This window comes from Lotus japonicus, chromosome 4 (assembly GCF_012489685.1).
Source record: "Lotus japonicus ecotype B-129 chromosome 4, LjGifu_v1.2".
Lineage (NCBI taxonomy): Eukaryota > Viridiplantae > Streptophyta > Magnoliopsida > Fabales > Fabaceae > Lotus > Lotus japonicus.
The window spans coordinates 23,174,988-23,201,376 of NC_080044.1; the positions used below are offsets into that span (position 1 = coordinate 23,174,988).

General features: G+C 34.4%; 4 protein-coding genes across 4 annotated transcripts; 3 read left to right on the plus strand and 1 right to left on the minus strand.

Annotated features, from left to right (window-relative positions):
• The first annotated feature begins 538 nt into the window (after positions 1 to 538).
• On the plus strand, positions 539 to 1,624 carry LOC130710500 (RING-H2 finger protein ATL52-like). The gene has a single exon (XM_057559793.1). The coding sequence runs from the start codon at positions 640 to 642 to the stop codon at positions 1,177 to 1,179; it is 540 nt and encodes a 179-aa protein (XP_057415776.1). The 5' UTR covers positions 539 to 639; the 3' UTR covers positions 1,180 to 1,624.
• Positions 1,625 to 1,828: 204 nt separating this feature from the next.
• On the minus strand, positions 1,829 to 4,253 carry LOC130710499 (60S ribosomal protein L13-1-like). The gene is made up of 5 exons (XM_057559792.1): positions 4,132 to 4,253; positions 3,284 to 3,399; positions 2,983 to 3,116; positions 2,391 to 2,549; positions 1,829 to 2,262 (listed from the first exon to the last, which is right to left on the minus strand). The coding sequence occupies exons 2-5, from the start codon at positions 3,390 to 3,392 to the stop codon at positions 2,041 to 2,043; spliced, it is 624 nt and encodes a 207-aa protein (XP_057415775.1). The 5' UTR covers positions 3,393 to 3,399; positions 4,132 to 4,253; the 3' UTR covers positions 1,829 to 2,040.
• A 9,194-nt stretch (positions 4,254 to 13,447) lies between these two features.
• Positions 13,448 to 15,046, plus strand: LOC130715981 (NAD(P)H-dependent 6'-deoxychalcone synthase-like). Its single transcript, XM_057566158.1, has 3 exons — positions 13,448 to 13,887; positions 14,083 to 14,326; positions 14,458 to 15,046. Exons 1-3 carry the CDS (start codon positions 13,568 to 13,570, stop codon positions 14,836 to 14,838), a joined length of 945 nt encoding a protein of 314 aa, XP_057422141.1. The 5' UTR covers positions 13,448 to 13,567; the 3' UTR covers positions 14,839 to 15,046.
• Positions 15,047 to 20,321: 5,275 nt separating this feature from the next.
• Positions 20,322 to 21,865, plus strand: LOC130713633 (NAD(P)H-dependent 6'-deoxychalcone synthase-like). Its single transcript, XM_057563414.1, has 3 exons — positions 20,322 to 20,771; positions 20,904 to 21,147; positions 21,277 to 21,865. Exons 1-3 carry the CDS (start codon positions 20,452 to 20,454, stop codon positions 21,655 to 21,657), a joined length of 945 nt encoding a protein of 314 aa, XP_057419397.1. The 5' UTR covers positions 20,322 to 20,451; the 3' UTR covers positions 21,658 to 21,865.
• The last annotated feature ends 4,524 nt before the right edge of the window (positions 21,866 to 26,389 follow it).

Here is a 26,389-nt window from a genome sequence, read left to right on the forward strand (position 1 = left end):
CAAAGATTTGCTTGTTCCTAGCCTCCCAAATGGCAAACCAAAGCCGTTGCACACAAGCCACCACCTCAAATGCGCTGTTATTTGACTTCGAATGTTCGCTATTGATGTAACCTCATTCATAAATTTGGCTGTTAAAAAAAATGAATATATTGTATAGAACTTTCACCATTTTTTTATGGAATAGAACTTTTACCTTGAACACTCGAAACTTTTCTTTGTATTGTTTTTTTTTCCTGCCCAGATTATGTATTGTGTTATCTATCTTGAACATACTAAACAAAATTAAATAGTATACATTGATAATATAAATAGATTTACACATATTCAATAATATTTCACCATTTATTTTTTTAATTTTTTAATCTACATTTAATTACAATATGATACAATGATGAGAATAAAAGAATATTGGTGTAAAATATATCTACATTATCAGTGTATTTATTAAACTCGTTGTAACACGTTTGAACAAAACCTGAATGATAGAAATTAAACACATTAGATAACAAATATTTTCTAGCATTCACCGTCACCGAAGTAAGAACAGAATATATTGATACGAGCTATGGCTTGGCCGGCTTTGTAGTCATTTTATTTTAGTCTCAATACAAATCATCGCTACATTTCTCTCACACATTCATGGCCGATGATAGTAGTGATCAGAGAAGTCTCTTCAGTGGCAAAACTGGTGTCTTACTAATTGCCATGGGTTTAGCTAGTTTTTTGGTCACAGTTTATCATCTCATATTCCTTTGCTGCCACCATGCCCGCCGTATAAGGCGTCTAGAACTAGCCGCCGCCGCCGCTGCCGCCACACTAACAGCGGACACTAGAGAGGGTAACACCCCGATTTCAGACCTGATTCCGGCTCACAAGTATGTGAGGAAGAATGGTGTGGTGGATGGTGATGAAGATGATGGAACTTGTGCTGTGTGCTTGGGAGACTTTGAAGAGGGTGAGGAGTTGAGGACATTGCCCTTGTGCATGCACTCTTTCCACGTACCATGCATTGATATGTGGCTCCATTCACATTCCACCTGTCCGGTTTGCCGGACCAATGCAACGCCATCGCCAGCAGTGGCCCACCAGCTGCCAGAGATTGCTCCAAGTGAGGTGAATACACATCAGAGCATAGATATGACACCCATAGCTCTTGCACAGATTGGATTTGGGCGATGAAATATTGATGTTAAATACAAAAAAAACCAGTAACACTATTGTATTATGAGTCTTCATGTATATCCATAGTAAGAAATGTCAGATTAAATTTGACATTTTCAAGTGGACCAAACTTAGTATGAAGGAAGGATCTTCAACATTATTTTCTTACTCATTCTCTCTCTCTCTCTCTCTCTCTCTCTCTTTATCATCCCTCACTATAATGGTTGACATCCTTCAGAGACACTTTGTAAACCCAGAGGATGTAAAAAGTCTTACTAAAATATATCAATATTAGCCTTGAAATTAATGAGCTTCAATTTGAGTTACTAAGTTAAGTACTGGCAATATGAATGAGACACAAGGAATTTATTTTTCCCAGAGGGCAATGCCCATCCCCAAATTTGAATTTTCAAAATTTGGAGCTTCACTCACCAAAAAATAAAATCTCAGCACAAAACACATCTTGTTCACAATGACTAATTATAAAGTCAATACATCCCCAGTAAATCACAATCGCTGAAGACTAATTATAAGCTGCTGTATGAAACATAGTGATGATCAAAGATTGGCTCAAATTAAGATTTGAAAACCCTACTTCAGCCACACCCTGACTTTGTCATTAACAATAGTCAAGGAATCAATTTGGTCAATGCAAGAGACAAGTAGCTAAGAAAAAACAAGTTGAATGCGTAATAAACATATGAGGGGTCAAACAGAACCAGTGTTGATTCAATCAACAGACTTGAGTTCACAAAACAATACGCAAGAAGGTGATATTTTGAAACTAAGCATGCTCTTCATAAAGGTAAGGGTAAAAAATCTCAAAGAAAAATGGGCAACACCTAGTATTTAGAGATTACAAACAGGCTTCTGAGGTCATCATTTCTTGTCTTCCTTTTCTGCTTCAGCAGCTCTCTTCTGACGGGCACCAAAGTGGCGTTGGTTTGTGCGTTCAAGGCGAAGCTTGTAGTATGCCTTAAATGCCTTCATTTCATCAGTGATCTTTACAAGCTCCACAGGTGGCCTCTCCTTCACAATAGGCAAGTATTGACCCTGAACCTGTGTGGCATTTGCACGTTCCTCAGGACTAGAATCGCCAGCCTGCAAAAGAAATTGATACAGTCAAATCTCAAACCTTATAGTTTCCTCCTTTCACAGGAGTGATGGTAATAAAAAAAAGTAAAAAGCCCAACAATCATCAAATTAATAATTGAAGAATGTAGCCTTACCTTGACCTTGCGAGCCCGTCTTGGGAACACAACCAGCTTGGCCTTGTATGTTTTCAACCTTTGCACATTAGCTTGCAGACTTTCCAAAGAACGGTTCCTACGACGATGATCAACAGAAATGCCAATAGTTGGAGCAAGCTTTCTGGGAACACCAGCAGCCTAGAATACATAAAAGAAATGTTCTGTCAGGAAGTAAATGTAAAAGCAAAATTTCTTATGGTTTACATGGTTCTGTTCTCTAATCACTTGCTATAATACTTTTTGGGCCCTTTCTACATGAATCACAAAATAGAATGAAGACAGTGGTGAGAATTTATAATTTTTCCCAGAAAACTAAATTTCATGATTTAACTTGCTAATAATGACCTCAGTCAGTGGTGTATGTATAGAGTTCATGCCGGGGTCTAAAAGAAATAATGAAAAGGTTCCCTCTATGTTACTTTCAGTGATTCATGTAGCATCTCTAGAAACAACCAGCCATAGTTGTCAAGCCAACTGGTATTTGATAACATCAATACTACCCCACAAATCAAGGATCTATTGAATCTTAAAAGATGCATTCGGGGGTAGGGATAGAATAAGTAATTTTCACCTTAAGTTCTTCAAGAGAAAATCCTCTCCCAGCTCTGACTTTCATGTTGTATTTCAAAGTCTGACCATGAACAATAGGTCTAAGAGGTCCAGCAGTAGGCTTGGGGAAAATCTTCACAGCCTTCTTCTGCCGAGCTGAAAAATACATCATCACATGTTACAAATAAATATAAAGAATGCAACAACCAATACTAACTCAAATTAGATTCTTCAATTGAATACTAACTAATTAACTATTAACCCACACTAATTAATTATTACAACAAAGTTGAGAAAAGAGCACGAAATTTGGTAAAAATTACCTAACCGTCTTCTTGTCTTCCGTGCTGGTTGATTGAACCAAGTCTTCACGTAGTTTTGCCAATGCTTCCGAAAGTGCCCATTAGGGATAACATTGTTATGCTTAACCATGGCTTACCTATAAATGTAAACATGGAAATAAAGGAATAAGGAAGAAAAGGATCAGCATAAGATAATAGAAACAAAGAGAAATCACTCAGAAAACCCAAATTTTATACTATGCCAATCTAACTTAAACGATCCACATTTGATATTCTGTAAGACAAAGTGACAAACAACGCTACAAAGATACCAAAAAAAATAGACCCAGATGTTTGGTTGTTGTTAAAACCAAGAAGAGTTTATCAACCATAGGGTATAATCATTTTTTTCTTTTTTGATAGAAATGGCCGATCATCTTTCTCATATTACATAAAACAAAACAAAAAAGTCAATTTAAACATTGAATCTATTGAACATAAAAAAGTTATTATTTCACATTTGACATCCTATTAATGAGGGAATATAACAACAACAACAACCAGAGCCATCTCCCACATACAAATGAGTGAATATTTCTGCTAAAAATACATAAACCAAGTTTCCTAATCACATCATTTCTGGGACAAAAATTATCCCCACAAATCAGAGGCTCATCTGAAAGAAACAAGTATATTCATCTTCATCTGTTACTACAATGTATAGGGACTAAAAACATACAATATGCACAGTGGCCTAACAGCACCATTCTTACCTCAATCTAACAACAATGGTTGAACTAGTACATTTTATGCACATAAACAGAAAAACACAGAGATGAAACACGAAACCCTAAATCAAAGAAGAGAAGAAAAGTGAGAAAGGAGAATACCTGAGGCTGAAACACACGCCGAAGGCAGGGACGCTCGGCTACAAGAAAAGGAAGCGGTAATGGTTTCTAGGTTTTAACAGAACCTTTTAAACGGCCCACGGCCCAGCCGTTTTAGGTTATACGGCCCAGATGGAAATTAAAATTTCTCAAGTGATACGCAGTTTTTAAATATTTTTCAACCAAAGAAAATAAATTAAAAATTTGGGTGATGGATAAGTTGTTTAAAAAAAAAAGTCCACACACAACACCTATTTATAATATATTAAATTAGTTTGCTCACCTAGTTTGGTCCCTCCTATGGGCTATTTTGTTAAGTTGAATGTGGATGGTAGCTTTCGCTCAAGTAGCAATTTGATGTGTGTTTGTGGCATCGTTTGCACTCTCCTTTCGAGTCGAGTGGCAGGTTTTTCAGCTTCCTTTCATGGAAGTTGTCCTCTGCATGTTAAGTTGTTGACATTGAAGCATGGTTTATTGCTAGCTTGGGACTTAGGATATCGTCGATTGATTTGTGAAAGTCATTCATTGGATGTCATTTGTTTGCTTGAGGCTCATATCTTGTCTTCTTTGTTGTATGATGTCTTGGATGAGGTTATCACCATTGTTATTCACCTTTGGAATGTCTCATTCAAACATGTCCTTCATGAGGCAAATCATTGTGATCATTGCTTAGTTGCTTTGGGTTTGCATAGACAATGTGATTTTCTTTAGCGGTTCCTCCCTAAAATTTGTTGCAGTTGCTAGCTTCGGATGGAAGGAGTTTTTATTTTTATTTTTCACTTCATTGTTTGTTGTTTTTTACTTTAGTACTACGCTAAAAAATGTTAACTATGTTTCTGGTCCCTCTAAAATATGTGAGTTTTAATTTTAGTTCCTCGTCGGAGCAAAGTTGCAAAACAGTCCCTGATGTTTAGGAAATAGGCCACTTTTAGTCCTCGTCGGAGGCTGAGCTCTGACCATATGTCATGTGTAAGTTGAAGTGTCATTTTAAATGTAATTTTTAACCAAATTTTGCCCTCTCCCTCCCTTCTTCTTCTTCATCCCAACCCAGAAATTCATCCAAACTCAATCCAAATCCCTTAGTTTATTCATTTTCTCCAAGTTCATAACCATCCAAATCCCTGACTTTTTGATATCCTTTTCATGTCAAAATTCATATCTTCCACCTAGCGAAATATATTCTTATTTCTGTCAATCATCACCATCAACCACCACTCAAATCCCCAAGACGATAAATCACATAAACCATCTTCAAACTTTCACTGCCGTCAAAGAACTCAACCTAGAACAATTGGCAACACAGCTTCTCCTCTATCAAAACTTCCACTAGAACCAGACCCATATTTTCATCCACTACCAAAATTGCACACTTCACTCGCAACTTCATCCTTTGACCACTGCATAGCACTACGTCAAACCACCACCAATGTGTTTTCCGAGCTTTCACCCCCAATGGGTTTCCTTTGAGCTGCAACCCACCGCAATTCTGCTCCTCGGGACATCGTTCCTCTTGCACCTGAGCTATAGCCTCTATGTTGCGGGTACGTCGTTCCAACAGTCTTGCCATCTCTCTATTTCTCTCCCTTGTAGGGATGACATTTTGTGTATTTTTGTTACAACTCTCTGTGTGGTGCTCCTTCAATCTTCTAATGAGAATGTTACAAAGTTCAATTGGTCAGTGGCCTCGTTAACTAGAGACTATTGCAGAGGTTGTTGAGGTTGCTTGTTCACCTCTATTTCAGAGTTCTTGATGTTCTAGTAGTTTTTCTCCTCATGAATCGTCACCTCGTATCTCTCTCATAAACATGTATGGTTCTCATATTGCCTTCTTGTAATCACCATTGTAGAGATGAATAAGGAAAAGATTACTCGTTTCCCGCAGATGACGTCATTGTTCAATATAGAATCTCCGATCCTGAACGATTGACATTAAATTGACTTCTTCTCTTTTGATGTGATGATCTCCTCCGAACGCGCGACCTTTCTATATTACTGGTCAATGTCTATTGGTGGGAACTAAGGATTAGGACAAAAGTTTGTTTCTTTGGAAAGTATCATATCCAGTTGCTGGAGTTTGTTTCTTTTTCTTTTAGTTTTGTGATTTATTATGTTGTAAACCTTTCTTACTCACTTGGGACAGTTTGTTCCCTTGTATCTCATATTATCTACTTTTTAAAATAAAAAAAATTAGGTTAGAAGTAGTGTGTTACATTACATATGTGTTTCATTAACATATATTATCTATGTTTCTTATTAACTGTTTACTTTAAAAAATTGTTCATATATATATCTGTCCACTTAGCATTTCAAGAGAGTATTAAATGATATTTTCCAAATGATATCCTTGTGGGAGTAATAAATGAGGAAAAACGAAATACATTCTAGAGGGTAAAATAATAAAACAAATAATACTTTTCTGAAAAGGGATTGTCTAAATGACTCATGTGAGTTACTAACCCACAACTCAATGGATCAATACAATTTTTAATAAATAAAATATAGAAATTGTAACACATTTATATTCAATGTGATTGGATGATAGGTTACTTTTAACCCAAACTTTTTCATTGGTCATTTAGACACGCAACCCATTCTGAAAATTAACAACATTAATTACGCTCCATAATATGTGTGTTTCTTCTCTTTTTGTACAGTTAAATAAGAATGAAAGTAATATATAATTTAGGCATTTGTAAACTTAGAGTGAATTAATCAGAAAAGGGAATATAATTAAATAAAAAATTAATTTATATCATAATTTAAATATTACCATATATTTTAATCTTAAAGGACCTCTTCATTAATTGGTTGAAATTTATGCAATCCCATATTTTAGTGGTCTTCACGTGAACTTTAATCAATATATGAGAGTGTTGAAGATAATGTTGCTAACATTTTCCTTCGATCATTTGGCTCGTATGATAGTCACAATTAATTATCTTTTCAACTAAACCATTTAAGAAAAAAAAGCATAGAAATTTTAATAATAATTAAAACTCAGATTTAGAGTAGAAAATAAGTTAAGGATTTGAAAGTGAATATAAAAAAGTAAAAAGTTAAAGAAAAAATAAGGATTGGAAGACAAAAGTAAAATAAAATAATGACTACAAATTTAATTAATAATTGAAATAAAAAAATATTGAAATAATTGATTATAATTATTCAAATTAAATAATAAATTTTAATATTAAGTGATATTCTAATAAATTATAAGAATAAGAATTTTAAATTTATAATAGAGGTAATAATTGGGAGGTTTTTTGCTGGCTATGTTATTGTACCATGTTGAGAGAAGTTGTTTCTCAATATTTCTTATACAATATTTATTTATTTAACTTAAAAAAAACAAATAATATCCATTAATAGCACACATATATAACGTAGTAGATATTTATTTTTGGTACATCGAAAAGATAAATTACACCCGCCAAGAATCAATCTCTGGACTCAACTCACATGTCCCTCATCTCCTACCACTTGAGCTATACTACGGGGACAACATAGTAGATATATTAATTCTTATTCTCATATTTGTAGAACACTGTTAATATTGAAGTAACCGTGGAGCAACCGTGCAAAATATACATGAGTCTATCATTTTTTTTCTAAAACATAAATATTATCGAAAGGAATTATTACATGAGAACAAACCCTCTCATAAAATGGGTATCTCCAAACTAAATCCAGACAAATATACATGACATGTCTATTTGATGCCAATTACTTTGGAATGAACGCCGTTAAAACTTTTATAGACCTTATGAAAGAAAAAAAAGTACTCATTTCTAAGGACACAAACCCAAACAACAAACCAGAAAGAAAAAAAACTTATTCATACACCTTCTTCTACATAGCACTCTTTAAGTTACAATGTTACATACGAATTAATAACTAGCAACAATTGCATAAGAGTGAACCAGCTACATCTGATGCTTTAATCAATTGCCTCATCGTTAATCCCTTGAGAGTAGGGATGTCAATGGTACATGTGGGCATGGATAATATATATCCACCACCCGTTCTGCAGGTAAAAATTTATACCCGTATCTGGTTCATACCCACTTATATATCCATAAAGTGAGTTTTAAACGAATAATTTATCTTCACACCTCATTTTTTAGGTGTGGAGAGGTGAAGGAAGAGAGAGATAAGAATAAATGAGAGAGAAAGTAAAGATGTGATAGGTGATTTGATTGATAGAGAAAATAGAAATATATAGAAAATGAAGGTGAAAAAGGAGTGGAGATATGTGTATATATCATTACTCTCGTTTTAAACGGATTTTAAAATATCCGTGGATACCCATGGACACCCACGACCATATATGATTTTACATATATTTATTCACATGAAAATAATATTAGAAGTTAAATTTAAGATTAGGCTTCATAGTCCGTACGTGAAGGCGAATGCTTCTTTTATTCTCCCTTTTTTTGGCTCTATGAGCTTTTTTTTACAAATATCATTGTACAAGTTTACTTAAAGGATAACTACAATCCAATCATAAAGTCATTAGAGATTAGACTCAATATACATCCATCTCTCTCTCTCTCTCTCTCTCTCTCTCTCTCTCTCTCTCTCTCTCTCTCTCTCTCTCTCTCTCTCTCTCTCTCTCTCTCTCTCTCTCTCTCTCTCTCTCTCTCTCTCTCTCTCTCTCTCTCTCTCTCTCTCTCTCTATATATATATATATATATATATTTTATATATCGGGTGGGTATCCATAGGTATGAATACATCAATACCCATACCCGCCCCATTAAAAATGGATAGTGAAAATATCCATTAAATAAATATGTAAATACTCGTGGGTGCGGATAATTTTACCCATACCAGGTTTTATCTGCGAATTTTTACGCGAATATGGGTAATTTTGACATCCCTACCTGAGAGTCTATTATATTATTTTGTAACTATGATTATAAATTTAATCAAATTTAGACAAAGAATATAAATTGAGTTAAAACTAAATATTTGACCGATTAATTTATTCAATTCATAATTAGAACAAAAAATAATTAATGGTTATGAATTTCAATTTAAATAAAAAAAATTAATTCAAGAGACTCTCACACTCATACGTGTGAAGTTCAATATCATAGTAAAGAAAATATAAAATATTAAAGATGAGTTCTCTAATTTAATATTGAGTTATGATACATACACACCTTTATTCAATTTTCTACTTTCATTTTCTGGCGTATTGTGTCGATACTTTGAGTAATATATCTGGAAATATCGTTGAATTCCTTATTATCACTATTTTGATCACAACCGGTACATTTCAAAATAACAATTATTCGGATATCTTTACCCTTGGCCATGAACCTCCTTTGGGTTTTTGATTCACTTAATTCTTCTATTTTCCAATTTTAAGCGACGAAGAAGAAATGAACAAAAGAATCGAAGTTTGTAATTCAAAATCAAATTCTGAAAAATTTCGTTCGAATTAATTTAATCTAGTACAGTAATCTATATCTATATATATAAGTAAAGCACACTTGAACCATTACATTAAATACATTAGTAAAGATTGCATGTATTATAATGCATTAAGTAATAACAAATTATCTTTGTAATAAATATATTAAATAATAAGATTAAAAACTGAAAAAATAATTGTATTGTCAAAAGCTATTCAACTACCTACATTAAAAATTCACAAAAATATCTATATTAAATAATAATAGTTTAGTTTTAAAAAATAACTTGAGTTGATAAATATTAAGAATTAAAATTAATTAATTATAAATAATATTTATAATTAATTAATTTAGATAAAATAGATTTAAAATTAAGAAAAACATTTTATTAAATAATTATTGACTGTTAAAATTATCATAAAATAATTTTTCTATTTAACTACATATATGATGATAAATAAATTAAATATATTAAAAACTAAGTTAATTAAATTAGGAGATATATATTAAATTAATATTCTATGCATGTCATGTTAGTTATAAAAAATAATAGAATAACTTAATTAAATTTATTTGTCAAATTTTTTTTATTTTAAAATTTTTGGTATTATAATTTTGATTTAAAATATGTTTTCTAATAATATTTAATACGAGTTTATAACCTCCTATGAGGTTTATCATTGTTGCACTCATGTACAATAGACAAAATGTAGTATGCAATGAAGTATTTAATAAAGTTCCTAAATGAAATCATATTTGATATATCTACAATATTTAACAATCATTCTTAACCAACTTTCACTTTTGCAGATTATTATGCTACACGAGTTTAAAAATCTTTTTTAACTAAGTCCTTATAATTTATTTGTGTTAACCACATGTATCCTCTACTGAGAGAATCATGTTCAACTCAAGTGTAGTGAAAGTTAAAGGTCTATCATAAAGTGCATTTCTTAAGGACGAAATCTCAGGGATCCAAAGAGTTAATTTTAACCATTGTAATAAACATTCATTAGGTTGAACGATTTGTGTTTTCAAATTGTACGTCTTATGAGGTTTTATAATATTTTACTTTCTATAAAACTATAAAAATTTATCGAACAATTATTATCTTAATTCATAATTAAGTTAAAAAATATATGCTCTTACAAACTGCATATTAATTAATTAAATACTCATTATGCAATAAATAGTATAAATTTTATATGTGTCACTAAGAATATGTTTCGACATTAAACTTTCATTAGCACACTTTCCATAAAGTTTCAACTGAAAACACTAACTTCATGGCCAAAACATGAAAGTAAGAGATAAATACCACTTTAGAAAAATCTTTTATTTTTATAGGTGATTTTATACAAACACTGTATTCAGCTCTAATTATATATTTTCATCCATTTACTTAATATTGAGAGTGCATTACTATTTAAACATATAATCACCAAATAAATTGAAAATAATTTTTATTAAAGAAACATAAAATATAAAATATGTGCTTTAATATACTAAAAAATTAACCCAAGAGGGGTAGCTCAGTTGGCAACTCAGACTGAGTGTGTGTGAAGAGTTCTCGGATTCGATCCCCACACAATATACTCTGCGGGAGGGATGATGAGTCTTAATTGTGACTAAATCTCGAATCTGTCGGTATATCCAAAGGGTGACCGATACCAAATGTTTATACAAAAAAATAACTAAAAAATTAGTGTACAATATTTTTTTTTATTGAGCTTCATTAATGTAATTACATTACATATGTTTATCATATTCTTAATTATCTACTATTCAATTATTTTTCATATTACATAAATTATTTTTACAAATAATGGACACATAACTTGAAAATAAACCCGTGCAACGCACGAGTTTAATTTCTAGTATATATGTAAAGGAGACTTGAGTTTTTTTGCATTAAATACATCAAGTAATTCCTACCTCTATATTAAAATACATTAAAAATAAAGAATTTCATTTCCAATAAATATATTAAATAATAAAATTAAAACTGAATAAATTGTAATGTCAAAAACTATTGAACTACCAACATTTTTTTTTGACAACATTAAATAATATATTTATAAACTTATTTATCTTCATTTCCTATACATTTAATTAAAAGCTAAAATAAATTTATATATGTAGTTAAAATATTAATTATTGACCTCAAGTTGAGAAAATAATTAAATTTATATAGAGTAATATATTTTATATAAAATAAATATATGAAATATCATAATTAGTAAATGATTAAATTCTTTTCGTAAAGATATACTTAGAATTTTTTTAATAGTTACATGTGTTGTTTAATATTGACTATAATGTTGTTTTGTTTTATTTTACATACATAAAAAATTTATATAGTATAATTATTTAAGTAATTTAGAATAGTCTTTTATATACATTAAAAGTGTATAGAGTATACACAAGATGATATTTTTAGAATAAACTTTTATTAAATAATATTTTTATATGGAAAACTTTATTTATACTTAAAATTAATTAATTTTATTAATGAAAAATTTATAAAAATAGTTTTAAAATTCAAAAATGCCGCTATAATTTATTAATAAATAATTTTAATTTTTTTTTTAAATTAACATTATTAAGTATGACGTGTGTGTGTTTTTTAAAGAAATTTATTTAAATATAATTTTTGATCTATTATATATTAGTAAAAAAATCAACTTAAAGAAGCATAACAGAGAAACAAAAATTACAGATAAAAAAAATTTACTAAATAATATTTTCGACTATTAAAACTATAATTTATTGTAATTATCAAAGTTAAAGTTAATTAATTGTTGATAAAACGTATAAGAAAATGTTCTTATAATTTATTTGGTGATATTAAAACTTATTAATGAATTTAAAATATTTTAAATTCACTTCATAATTTATTGTATGATTAAATATATACATTTCTAAATTGTTAAAATCATTTCAATGTTAATTATTAAATTTGAATAGTATTACTTATTTACACAAAGAAAACTCTAATACTCATTATAAAATGTTTTAACACAATTATTTTATTTTATTATAATTTATAAGTAAAAAATATTTAATATCTATTTCTTATTTTTATTTAAACTATCATAATTTTTATATAATGTTGATAAATATTCTAAAACCAATACCCGTGCAACGCACGGGTTTTATATCTAGTAATTAAGTAATACAATGATTTCGACCTATACGTAGTAAAATTTTATTTTTCTCTCATTTGTCAATCAAATCATCTATTACATTTTTATTTTTTTCTCTCATTTCTTCTTATCTCTCTTCTGCTCTCCACTCTAAAAAAAAAATGAGGTGGGAAGATATAGTTATTATAATGTGGATAAGTTGCTTTAAAATGATTTAACAAAAGATACAAAAGAGAAATTTAGCAATTAATTGTAATCTGTTGCGGCAAAAACAGAAATTGGAGAGGAGTCAGGTATACGAACCTTTCAATCAAAGGTATAGACAAAATGGTGAATGCTGGCGGCTGAGTAATGTTTCATCCACACCTCTCTTTTGAGGTGGAGAGGTGGAATGGTGAGAGAGATAAGAAGAAAAGAAAAAGTAAGAGAGAGAAAATATGAGATGTGATAGATGATAAGATGAGAGAAATAGAAATAAAAAAAAGGTGGAAATGAAGTGTTTAAAAAATGAGGTGGGTATATATCATTACTCCCGGCCGGGTGAGTAAGCGTGCAACATATAAAATAACGAAAAATGGTCAAAGTATTCCCACGAAAATTTGACAAAATGGTCAGAGAGAAAGCAAGCCTAGCCAGCTACCACATACTACGAACTCACCAACACATTCCTTGCAACTTGCAAGTAGTACGAGCTTCCAAAATAGACCAAAGTAATGCATGTACCGATTTTTGTTATAAAAAGGTTGCAACATCCTTAGCAAAATCCATCAACCACAGCAGAATTTCGAACACTCTCATAGTCTCATTCTCAAGTCTCTACACTAAACAAACTTGAACCTTTTTTAGTATCCTCCCAGATTACACCAAGCCAATATGGGTTCTGTTGAAATCCCAACGATGGTGCTTCCCAACACTTCTGGTAAACAGAGGATGCCGGTGATTGGCATGGGCTCAGCCCCTGACTTCACCTGTAAGAAAGACACAAGAGACGCCATCATAGAAGCCATCAAGCAGGGCTACAGACACTTCGACACGGCCGCCGCATATGGCTCAGAGCAGGCTCTTGGAGAAGCTTTGAAGGAAGCACTTGACCTTGGTCTTGTCAAGAGAGAAGATCTCTTCGTCACTTCCAAGCTTTGGGTCACTGAAAACCATCCTCATCTTGTTCTTTCTGCTTTGCGCAAATCACTCAAGTAAGTAATATCAAATATGTAAATATTACTATTGTCAATGAAAGTGCAAGTCTGAAGTCTCACATTAATTAAAAATGTGTAAGATAAAGGCAATGTAATAAAATACTTAGACATGTACCTGATTAAGAGTCCCACATTGATTAATGAAGCTTATATATATAATATATGTGTGCGGTCCTTGCTTATTTTGTGCAGAACTCTTCAGCTGGAGTACTTGGACCTATACCTGATCCACTGGCCCCTCACTTCTCAACCAGGAAAGTTTTCATTTCCAATTGCTGTTGAGGAACTCTTGCCATTTGATGTGAAGGGTGTTTGGGAATCCATGGAAGAAGGCCTCAAACTTGGGCTCACCCGAGCTATTGGAGTCAGCAACTTCTCAATTGAAAAGCTTCAAAATCTGTTGACTGTTGCCACCATTCCTCCTGCTGTGAATCAGGTAATCGACCAAGTATCTCACCCATGTGTGTTATTTTATTTCCTGAATGAATGTGATGGTGTTCTTCATGTGATGGTGTTCTTCATGTGAATGGTCATGAGATTAATGCTAACTCAAATAAATTTATATAGGTGGAGATTAACCTTGCTTGGCAACAAAAGAAATTAAGAGAGTTCTGCAACGCCAATGGAATAGTCATGACTGCCTTCTCACCTCTGAGGAAAGGGTCAAGTAGGGGACCAAATGAAGTTATGGAGAATAATATGCTGAAAGAGATTGCAAAGGCTCATGGCAAGTCTATAGCCCAAGTCAGTCTACGATGGTTGTGTGAACAAGGAGTTACTTTTGTGGCAAAGAGCTATGATAAAGAGAGGATGAACCAGAATCTGCAAATATTTGATTGGGCATTGACGAAGGAAGATCATGAAAAAATAGATCAAATCAAGCAGAACCGTTTGATTCCTGGACCAACCAAACCTCAACTCAATGATCTCTGGAATGACCAAGCATAAGCTATTGAATCAGTTCTTCTATTTATTATTCATATTTCTTATACTGAAATGTAGAGCATATAATCAGCTCTGTTTTTCTGCTTTGTGTTTAAACAATTGATGTCGCATTACATTTTACACAAGTTTCTTTTTCCTAGATATTTGATATAGGTTGTTATCATTTACTTATGAGATGTGCGCAACAAATGAAAGAAATATATTTTGAGAAGCAGTTTTTTTTTTATTAAGAATTGAGAATAACCCTTTGGTGGTTAACATCTTCTTGCATAATCATTATCCAAGAAAATAAAATTATTAAGCCCTTCTTTTCATCTTTGACAAGATTAACAAAAAAAGAATCATCTTTTAGACAGAATCCTATGAAGTTCTAATTATGAATATTGATAGAATATTGAATTTCTTAGATTCAGCCCTACGAGCTCTTTAAAGTTTAAAGTAGCTTAATATGTGTTTGATTCAACTATAGTAATCAGCTCACTAATAACCGATTGCATTTGAATTTAATAACGGTGCATTTTATAACACACCCAAAACTAGACTACCAGTGCTGAATGCAACTTTAGTCCTGAAGGATATAAAGGAGTTCTAGCAGCTGCTCAACAATGATTTTAAGAAGGTCTTAACGATTTATTTGTTAGGTTACTAAAAAAAACGATTTCTTTGTTCGGGGGGTATGCCGAAGGGTAGCAAGGCTTCTTTTATTGCTTTGATCCTAAAAATTGAGACCCCTAAGAACCTAAATGACTTTAGGCCCATCTCCTTAGTTGGGTGCATGTACAAAGTCATTTCCAAAATCTTGGCTTCAAGACTGAAAGGTGCTGTCTAAGGTGATTGATGAAATACAATTCGCTTTCTTAGGAGGAAGAAACATGCATATTCAAGCATGAGTAAAGATCATAAATCAACTTTGAATAAAAAGAGGAATTAAACACATGATAATTAAGAACCCTAAGACTAAAAGAAAAGTGTAGCAAGCCATAAGAAAAATAACTAAACTAAGGATTAGAAAAGAAAAGTGAGATGAAGTGTCCAACAAGAGCCTCAACTAGCCTATTTATACTAATAGATCAACTTGTCCATCAAGTTACAATCCCTTGTTATTTAAATTTTTTTCTGAATCTTCACAAAATCGGGCTCACATAAAGGAGTAAGCTGTTGAACACTGAGGCATTCGTGGGTCCCTCAAGAAGGCCAAATCTTCAAAATATATATTCATGAAAGTTGTAGCTCTTTAAGCCAGCTTCGCGGGCCTTCAATCAAATCCTATTTCGGATTTTTGTAACCGAAGATATGATCGTTTTAGTGCAGGCTGTTCCAGACTCGCAGGATTAGCGACAACAACTTTGCAAGGCAATTCAGACCAAGTTAGAGAATGATTCTACAATTTTTCTGAACAAGAAAGTTAAAAGTCTCCGAGTTATCTTTCCAACGACATATTATAAGCCCTATTTGAATATATGTAGCTTCCTATTCAACCTGTTCTATGGCAAAGAGACATAAAAGCTGAAAAGAAATAATTAAACACTTTTCTATGAATAATCCATATAAGCACCAATGGTCAAAACATGGCTAAGTCATAAAAATTAAGCAAAAAATGAATATAATGAAGCTTATGTCATAAAAATTAAGCAAAAAATGAATATAATTAAGCTTAGAAAGACACACATAAAGTACATCAATTATGCGCTTATCATGCGTCTATGGTCGAGGATAGCAGGCCATCAGCTAGGGTGGTGAAGGTTCAGCGGGGCGTTTCAGCTGATGAAGATATGATGATTTCGGGGCTCACTAGGGTGAAGTTGATCAAAGTAGCACAGGAAAATGGGGGTTTGAATTGTGTCATCCAAAAACTTGGATTTCCAAACAATTAAGAGATTCATCATCTTTGTTGGGATCGTTTGGTGCATCGGAATAGTGTGAGTAGGGAAGGAGTCAATGAACGCCATCATTTTTATCCTGGTTCACCCCCTGAACGATAGGGCTACATCCAGTCCTTGGCTATACCAAGATTTCACTAAGCTCAAGTATCAATGACTTCTCCTTACAAGTATTATTTGACCCCTACCTCTTCAGGCAAAACAAGTATTCTTTGTCCCTGCCTCTTCAGGCAGACCAAGTATTATTTTTCCACTGCTTCTTCAGGCATTGCTGAGTATTCTTTGGATGTTGCCTCTCGAGGCAATACAAGTATTAGTAGGACTCTTCCTCACTAAGTATTATCAAGACTCCTCCTTTACAACAAGTTTAAATGACTTATCTTTGAACAATCTTTCTCAAGATCATTTCATCTACAAAAGTCTTTCTAGATAGAGTGATGGTAGATATATTTAACCTTATGAACTATAAAGTATGTTTTTGTCAGATTTGACTCTAAGTGTATACTTTATGTTCTATTACATGAGAGAGTTAAAGATGATTTGACTCTTAAGAAAATCTACTCTCCATGTTGAAGCAGACGATGATTAAGAGCTATTCATTTGAGTGTATCATCGACTTCTGAAGTTGTGGACTTTATTTTCTTAAGCACAAGCTTGTTGTGTACCCATAAGCTTTTTTTGATGAGCTAAACACCTTAGTCTTCAAGTCTTCACTTATTTCCTTTATACTTCTTAATCTTCAATGAGATAGATTATAGCCTTTGGAGCTTGTTCTTCATGAAGATTCTAGCCATTAGATCAAACAATACAAAATGTACTTGCGTCAGATGCGTAGTATTGTTTGATTGAGACATTTGGCCGAAAAGATGTATTTTGTCATCTAGCAGGTAGCATAGGTCTGAACTTCTATCCGTTGGTGTACAAATATGACAATTTGAAAATGAAACCACGGTTCCTTTATCTTCAACATAGCATTGTGTCAGATCATGAGACTTAGTCTTTGAAACTTCAGTCCAAAGCTTTCTTGGCTTTTTCTTCAACGAGAAGTGTACTTGGTTTGACTTTGTAGATTTCGTTGAGTGTAAGATTGAATACTTCTCCATATTATCCTTCTACTTCTGTCGCCTTCCTTTTACTTCAGACAGTCTTTCTTAATCATTCTTCTATTCTTCAAACGATGTTTCATGCTTCAGTTATTCTACTTTCTTTCAGATGATCTAACTGTGAAGCTCATTCTTCTTTCTTTCTTTCTTAAGTTGTAGACTTCATTTCATGATAGACGTTGTTTCTTTCAGAAGTTCTTCTTCCATCGTACTTCTAAGCTTTAGACGATGATTTTGATGGGCTCATCTTTCTTCTTCTTCTTCTTGTATTGGTCATGCAGAATGTGATTGATAGCTTTTGACCAAATCTTCTTCTTCAGAAATGGATTGTCTTGTGTCACCTGAATAAGATAGATGCTTGTTGGCGTAGACAAAAAGCTTTACTCCATTTCTTCAATTCTTGCTTGAGGGAGAATGAGGAAACTTTGATGGTGACATCGTTGTACTTATTTCCTTAATCAACGTGCTTTGTAGAGTATCACGTGATTCCTTTGCACTTGACTTTTCTCCTCAAGAATTTCAGAGAGATTTCCATTTGACTATGGCGTTCTTTTATCTATACATTGCTTTCCATGATCTTCCTTGAGATAGACGATGTATGTAGATGTTGAGTGTGGTCTTCTCAAACGATATGACAGCTTCGCTTGATCTTGCCAAGTTGACTTGAAGCTTTGTCTTCTTCTTCATATGATTCTGATGATTTAACTCTTTTTGCTCAGACTGTTTATCTTGATTTTCTTCTGTTTAGGTGGACTAGCGGATTTGACATTTCCTTGCTAATGTGGTTGCCTTGTAGCTTTGATCATCCTTTTCTTTTCTTTGGTCAGACGATCTAGCAGGGTTGACATTCCTTTGCTTGTATAGTCTTCCTTGTAGCTTTGTCTCTTCTTTTCTCTTCTTGCTTAGACGATGTGGCATGTTTGACTTCTTTCACTTGTCTCGTCTTCCTTTGATGTTTTTGTCCTTTCTCCTCTTTGGTTGATCGTCTTCTTAGGTAGCCTTCTCCTTTGAATAAGAGACGACAAGATATGAGGGGCATAAGTGTGATTTCCTGAAACATAATTAACATGTTATATTTAATCACATCACTTATACTCTTGAAAATTGTTATCATTCAAAATATGATAAATGATATAACTATCGTTTGAACTTAACATAGGGCGTTTCTTTCTTTTGTTGTCTGACGGAGGTCCTTTTTCCATAGATCCTCGCATCTGGATGCCTGGGCGGTGCGGTTTATGGGCTTGATAGAGAGGGGCGATACCCCACCGAGGCTCTTTTCTTGAATTGAGGTTGGTAATCGCTGGCTCTTGTTTGGGGGCTTCTTGCTTTTCCTTTAATCAGATTAGCGGCAGTGGTGGCGAGGATTTGGAGGTGTTCAAGGTGGCTTTGGTAACTGAGCAGCGAAGAAGAAGCCGGTCTAGGAAGGTCTTTGCAATAGGTAAGATGCAGGTCATAGGAGCTTCCACTGAAGAGGTAGCCGAGTTTCCGTGGTCGAGGTTTTGCCTGAAAGAGGCTCTTCTCTAATACTCCCTGAAGCGCGCAGTTCTGATCGTGCTTTGACGAGAGCTCGTAGAGACTTTTTAATTTCCATACAGGTAAATGTCTCGTCGGTTCTAAGGAGGAAGCCATTCAGTGCATGGCCGCCCATCTTGTTGTTAACCATCCGAGGCTATACAATGATTCCTAGCAGGTTTTGTAGTGTTGGCAGGTCTCTTTTGGGGTTTTGTTAGGCTTTTATGGGGTTGCATTGTTGCATATTTCCTTCTTTTCCCTTTTTGGTTTTTCTTCCTTGGTTGTCTTGGGCTATTTTCTCTCTTGTTGAAGTTTTCTCTTTTTGGGGCGCTTTGTCGGTGTTGGGGCTTTTGTCTAGGTATTCGTTTTCTCTAATTGCTTTCTGGCTTTGCTAGCTTTTAATCCCTTTGAGGAGGGTTGTGTATCTTGTCAATTTCCTCTTCATTATATTAATATAATTTTGCTTTTAAAAAAATTAACGATGATACATTTAATCAAAATTTGGAAAAAGAATATAAGTTGAATTTTAAAGAAATTGGAAATAATTAAGTTTAATTTAAATAATGAATTTTTATATTAATTAATATTCAAAAATAATAATTATTAAATAATTAAAATAATAATTTAAATTTGTATCAAAAATATTAATTACAGTTAAAGAAAATTATTGATGAAACTTGAATCTAAAAATAAGAATTAAAACTTAAAAATTGAAAATTGAAAAAGTTTTGAATGTCCTATAAAAGATTCAATATACTACAGAAGAGAAATTTAACTAGTGATTGTAATTTTGTTACAGCAAGAAAAGAAATTGAAAAGTGGTCAGATATAGACAAAACGGTGGGGTGGTGATTACCACGAAAATTGGACAAATTGCACACATGTATACAAACTCACCAACACTTTCCTTGCAAGTAGTACGAACTTCCAAATTAGACCAAAGGGATGCATGTACCGATTTTCGTTATAAAAGTTGCAACATTCTTATTTCAATCCATCAAACACAGCTGAAATATTAACACTCTCATAGTCTCACACTCTCATTCTCAAGTCTCTACACTTAATAGACTTGAACCTTTTTAGAATCCTTCCAGAATCCAGATTACACCAAAGCCAAAATGGGTGCTGTTGAAATCCCAACAATGGTGCTTCCCAACACTTCTGGTAAACAGAGGATGCCGGTGATTGGCATGGGCTCAGCCCCTGACTTCACCTGCAAGAAAGGCACAAGAAACGCCATCATAGAAGCCATCAAGCAGGGCTATAGACACTTCGACACGGCCGCGGCATATGGCTCAGAGCAGGCTCTTGGAGAAGCTTTGAAGGAAGCACTTGACCTTGGTCTAGCCAAAAGAGAAGACCTCTTCGTCACTTCCAAGCTTTGGGTCACTGAAAACCATCCTCATCTTGTTCTTTCTGCTTTGCGCAAATCACTCAAGTAAGTAATATCAAATATGTAAATATTATTGTTAATGCAAGTGCGAGTCTAGATCGACATGTACCTGACTAAGAGTCTCACATTGATTAATGAAGCTTATATATGTGTGTGGTCCTTGCTTATTTTGTGCAGAACTCTTCAGCTGGAGTACTTAGACCTGTACCTGATCCATTGGCCCCTCACTTCTCAACCAGGAAAGTTTTCATTTCCAATTGCTGTAGAGGAACTCTTGCCATTTGATGTGAAGGGTGTTTGGGAATCCATGGAAGAAGGCCTCAAACTTGGCCTCACCAGAGCTATTGGAGTCAGCAACTTCTCTGTTGAAAAGCTTCAAAATCTGTTGACTGTTACCACCGTTCCTCCTGCTGTGAATCAGGTAATTAATTGACCAATTAAGTATCTCACACATGTGTGTGTGTGTGTTTTTTTCCTTGAATGAATTTGATGGTGTGTTCTTCATGTAAATGATCATGGGATTAATTTTAACTCAAATGAACTTATATAGGTGGAGATTAACCTTGCTTGGCAACAGAAGGAACTAAGAGAGTTTTGCAACACGAATGGAATTGTCATGACTGCCTTCTCACCTCTGAGGAAAGGGGCAAGCAGGGGGTCAAATGAAGTTATGGAGAATGATATGCTGAAAGAGATTGCAGATGCTCATGGCAAGTCTATAGCCCAAGTCAGTCTAAGATGGTTGTGTGAACAAGGAGTCACTTTTGTGGCAAAGAGTTATGATAAAGATAGGATGAACCAGAATCTGCAAATCTTTGATTGGGCACTGACGAAGGAAGATCATGAAAAAATAGATCAAATCAAGCAGAACCGTTTGATTCCTGGACCAACCAAACCTCAACTTAATGATCTCTGGAATGACCAAGCATGAGCTATTGAATCACATCTTCTATTTATTATTCATATTTCTTATACCGAAATGTTGAGCTTCTAATGAGCCCTGTTTTTCTGCTTTGTGTTTAAACAATTGATGTCTTTTTTTTTTGATAAAAAACAATTGATGTCGCATTACATTTTACACAAGTTTCTTTTTCCTAGATATTTGACATAGCTTGTTATCATTTAATTATGAGATATGTGCCCAACAAATGAAAGAAATATATTTTCAGAAGCAGATTTTTTTATTAGGAATTGAGAATAACACTTTGGAGGTTAACATCTTATTGCATAATCATTATCCAAGAAAATAAAATTATTAAGCCCCTCTTTTCATCTTTGACATGATTAATACAAAAAAAAAAAAATCTTTTAGATTGAATCCTATGAAGCTCTACTTATGAATAGTGATAGAATATTGAATTTCTTGGATTCAACCCTACGAGCTCGTTAAAGTTTAAAGTAGCTTAATATGAGTTAGATGCAACTATAGTAATCAGCTAACTAACAACCGATTGCATTTGAATTTAACCGGTACATTTTATAACACACCCAAAACTTAGATGGCCAGTGGTGAATGCCACTTAAGTGTTGAAGGAAACTACCCAACCAACCATTAACCCTGCCCCTCCTTTGCCATTTTAACAAGCAATTCACATGTACATTTGTTTTGTTAAAAATGTTTAGATAAACACCTAAATGAGTTGTCTAACGACACTTACATCATGTGAGATTAAAAATTTCAAGGAGCGATATTGCAATGTTAATAGTTAGGTAAATTAAGAACAAAACATGCTCACTTAGTTGACACACCAGCTAAATACATGAAGTAAAAAACCTTAAAAGTCATACAAAACCCTGATAACCCTGTTTTAGTCCTACTTTTTTCGGGCCTTTTCTTTTCTTCTTTCTGTAACACCCCGATTTCGGTGGCGTCACTTTAGTAACCAAAATAAACTTAATGCGGAAAAACGTGAATATTTTCCCTTCGATTATAATAACTAAGACAAGACGGAATTAAATAAAACCCAACAATAACAATAATCAGAACTAATATACAATATATAAACAGCCCCCGCTGTAGTAGTAACCTCGTCACGAGTAAACCTCTAGTGACGGAAAGAAAAGTGTAACGCCCGAAGGCAAGAGGTACAATCCGCAAGAAAGGTCAAGTGTCCGCAACACCATCCCTCAAAACTGAGAATAAGCTGGCCCATCGGCCTGAAGCAAGACCTCCTAAGTCCAACCAACTCTCTGTGATTCTCGTAAAGAACCACACAAAAAGCTATAGGTGGGAAACTACCCTGTCCCCAAAGAAAACAAATGATGTTCAGAGCTAAGACTCTACTCCTACACTAATCCCATCTCGAGGAGCTCACACCAGCACTAACACCTACATGCTAGCATGATCGTCGCCCGAATCTGAAACCAGAACGACCTAGTCTATGTACACCATCCGTCCTCCTCTCGCTACCGCGATACGCTCCAGTTTCTGCATCTCAACCCTAGTTCCTCCCGAAGGATGAACCATCATGAATCAGCCCGCCAAAGACATCTGACAAAGGGCGTTTGTTCGCCAAAGCACACACAGAAGACGCGAGGGTCAACTCCAAAGAATTATGTAAATAATAGCACCAATAAATATAAATAAGATAATAGCCACTTAGGCTTATAACTAGGGATAACATCCTAGGGTTGCATATTTCCACAAAGAATATAACGACTGTAAATCACAGTTAACATGCATCAAGTAGAACTAACAAGTATCAAACACACTCATCATGTAGTCAGATCAGCATAAAACCCGAATAACGTCACTCTGCTTGACGACGGAACAAAACGACAACGTCACTCTGCTTGGCGACGGGACAAAACAACAACGTCACTCTGCTTGGCGACGGAACAAAACAACAACGTCACTCTGCTTGGCGACGGGACAAACCAAAGGTATTGCCACTTATAGGCTGGGCACCTCGAGACGGTCGTAACACTAGCCTCGTGTTTAACCATTTCTGCTCGGGCGTCACTTATCACCTTTGGCTATAGTCAAGACGGTACAAACTCTACATGGTTTGACCATTTCTGCTTGCTATGCCGAACATCAACAGGCACGATACAACTCTACATGGATGATCGTTACCTCCTGTTGTGCCAGGTATAGTCAGGACCGATCCAACTCTGCATGGCTGATCGTTAATTCCTGCTATACCGAAGTACTCTGCTTGGCACTTCATCGCGTATATGCATGGGTGCAACCACTCACGATGACTCTTCGGGTCACCAATGCTCTCACGAAGTCTCACGCCTCAGTGGAGTTCCATGCTTTCCACAAGGTCTCACGCCTCAGTGGAGTATCCCGCATTCACAAGGTCTCACGCCTCAGTGAAGCTTCTCGGCTCATCCCTTGGATGGCTATCAAACTGCTCAACGAGCGAAGGAGTACCAACATACTCAGAACTTACCAAACTCCTCAACACTTGGATCCGACGACACTCCTCGCTTTTCCAAAACTATGATTTGACTTCCAATGCCTTCCTTCGAGGTTGTTATCATTAATTAAAGATTTTGAGGTTATTTAAGGTCTTATGAATTTTCTTTATAAAATAGATTCCCTTTTGTCTTATCGCAAGTCTTATACATTTGCAGGATCTCCCAATCCCAAGTCGCTTCCAGAGGAGGTCTCGATCCACTAAACAAAATTAAGGCCCGAACCTCGTTCGTCCTATCAAACTTTCTCCAAACTCTCAAAATAAAATCGGCATGACCTGCCCGCTATTCTCACCATTCAGAATCTCAGATTCCAGTACAGAGCATAATTAAATCATCACAATCAACAACATGTCATATATCAATAAATCGCATCATAAACACTTAGCACTTAGCATATAAAGCATGCACCACACATCCTAGATTACCCACATAGCACATAGCATGTAAGTCAATCTTCAAAAATATTCAGTAGATGAATCATCTACATTGTCAGCCGAAGCCTCAGAAAACATTTTCACTCACACACAATCTCAGTGCATAAACAGTAAACAATGTCGAAACATCGACCCTAAGCATTAACTAGAGATTCAGTGAGAAGCCCTCACCTGCAGATTCTCCAGGATTATCTTCTAACTCTTCCTCACAAGCAAAGCGTTGCTCCTCAGGAAATTCCTCAAAAGTTCCTTTAAAGCAAAGTCACAGAAATACTATCAGAATCTATCGAAAACTAAGCTATCGATACTTACTAAGGTTACTCGAAGTAATCTATACTCTAAGGTACGATAATCTAGCGCGAAAAGACAAGTTTTCGGAAAAGGAAATTTCCTCCTCTCCCTCTAATAGCTCACGGCCACTTTGTGCAATTATGGGGCTCGATTTTTCTTCGATCAAACTTGGTTCCTATGCTTTCATAAGCCGTAACTAAGGGTATTCTGAACTCGGAAAAATTATCGGATCAAAAACTGTCGCAGGGGTATTTTGGTCATGATTTTTAACTTAGGATTTTCAAAACTGAAATCCCAAAAATAAAATTTTGCAGGGACGTCACCAACGACGTTTATGACAACTAATCCTACTAGCACTAAGCTAAGGCGATGGTTTACAGCCTAAAGGTTGGAACTTTACTCAAAAACTACATAAATGGGTATTTTAGGCTAGAATTGATTCCGGCGGAAATCCGGCGACATAACGGAAAATCTAACCCGGCAGAAGTGATCTTGGGCACATATAGAAGAGGTTTAGAATCAGAAATGAAAGATTCAGGATAGTTTTACAAAAACCCATAAACTATCCGCTCAGAAAACTCTACAGAAAAGCTATGGAAAAAGCGATCAGAGGTAAGGATTAGCGACTATACCTCGAAACCTTGAAGCAGCAACTGATTAATCAACGATCAAGTAAGGATTGAACAAAATCTCTTCTCCTCCTCTCCTTAGCAAACTCGCGGCCTCCTTGGGTAGAAAATGGTGGAGTTTTGTGATTTCTTCTCACTTGCTTGCTATATATAGAAAATGGTAATTCGCGGGAAAATGAAAGTTTCGCGAATCTGATTTTTCCGGCATCATTCTCCATGAATTCTAAGATAGGTTTGGCAAAGGAATTCCTAAGCTAAGAAGATGTCTCCTTGTATTTTTGGCAACTAATGCAAAGTCGGTGCAAAGTCGGTGCAAAGTCGGTGTAAAACTATTTTACCCGATAAGTTGCTTTTTGCATCGAATGTCGGAATAGAAAACTTCCTTCGGAAGAAAGATTGAAATCATCAAGAGAAATAGGTGTACGCGTGTAGAATATTAATTTGAAGCTCTGAATAGATAAAGTCCCCATAGTCGGGTGATTCTAGGGTTTTGAAATACCAGGGATTCGGTTTCGGCAAACTTTCGATGATTGGAATCGGACGTTCGTAGATCCTAGAGTTTCGCCTCGAAACGATTGTGATATATGGAAAAAGAGAAGTTCTAACATTTCTCTGAAGATTTTTGGAATTAACTGCCATCGTGCCTAAAAGTGAAAATTAGCTATATACTAGGGTTTCTGACCTAGGTCTAAGCGTATAACGATCGTGCTATAACTTTTATCGACTTCGATACGATCCTTTGACTTTTCCTGAACTTTCTCCTTCATAAATTTATTTCATTTGGTAAACTCTTGTTCAGGTTTCCTTTCACAATACATCAAGCCTAATCGTAAATGGAAATCTCTTCCACTTATTCTAAGCTTAAAAACTTGGGTCTTACACT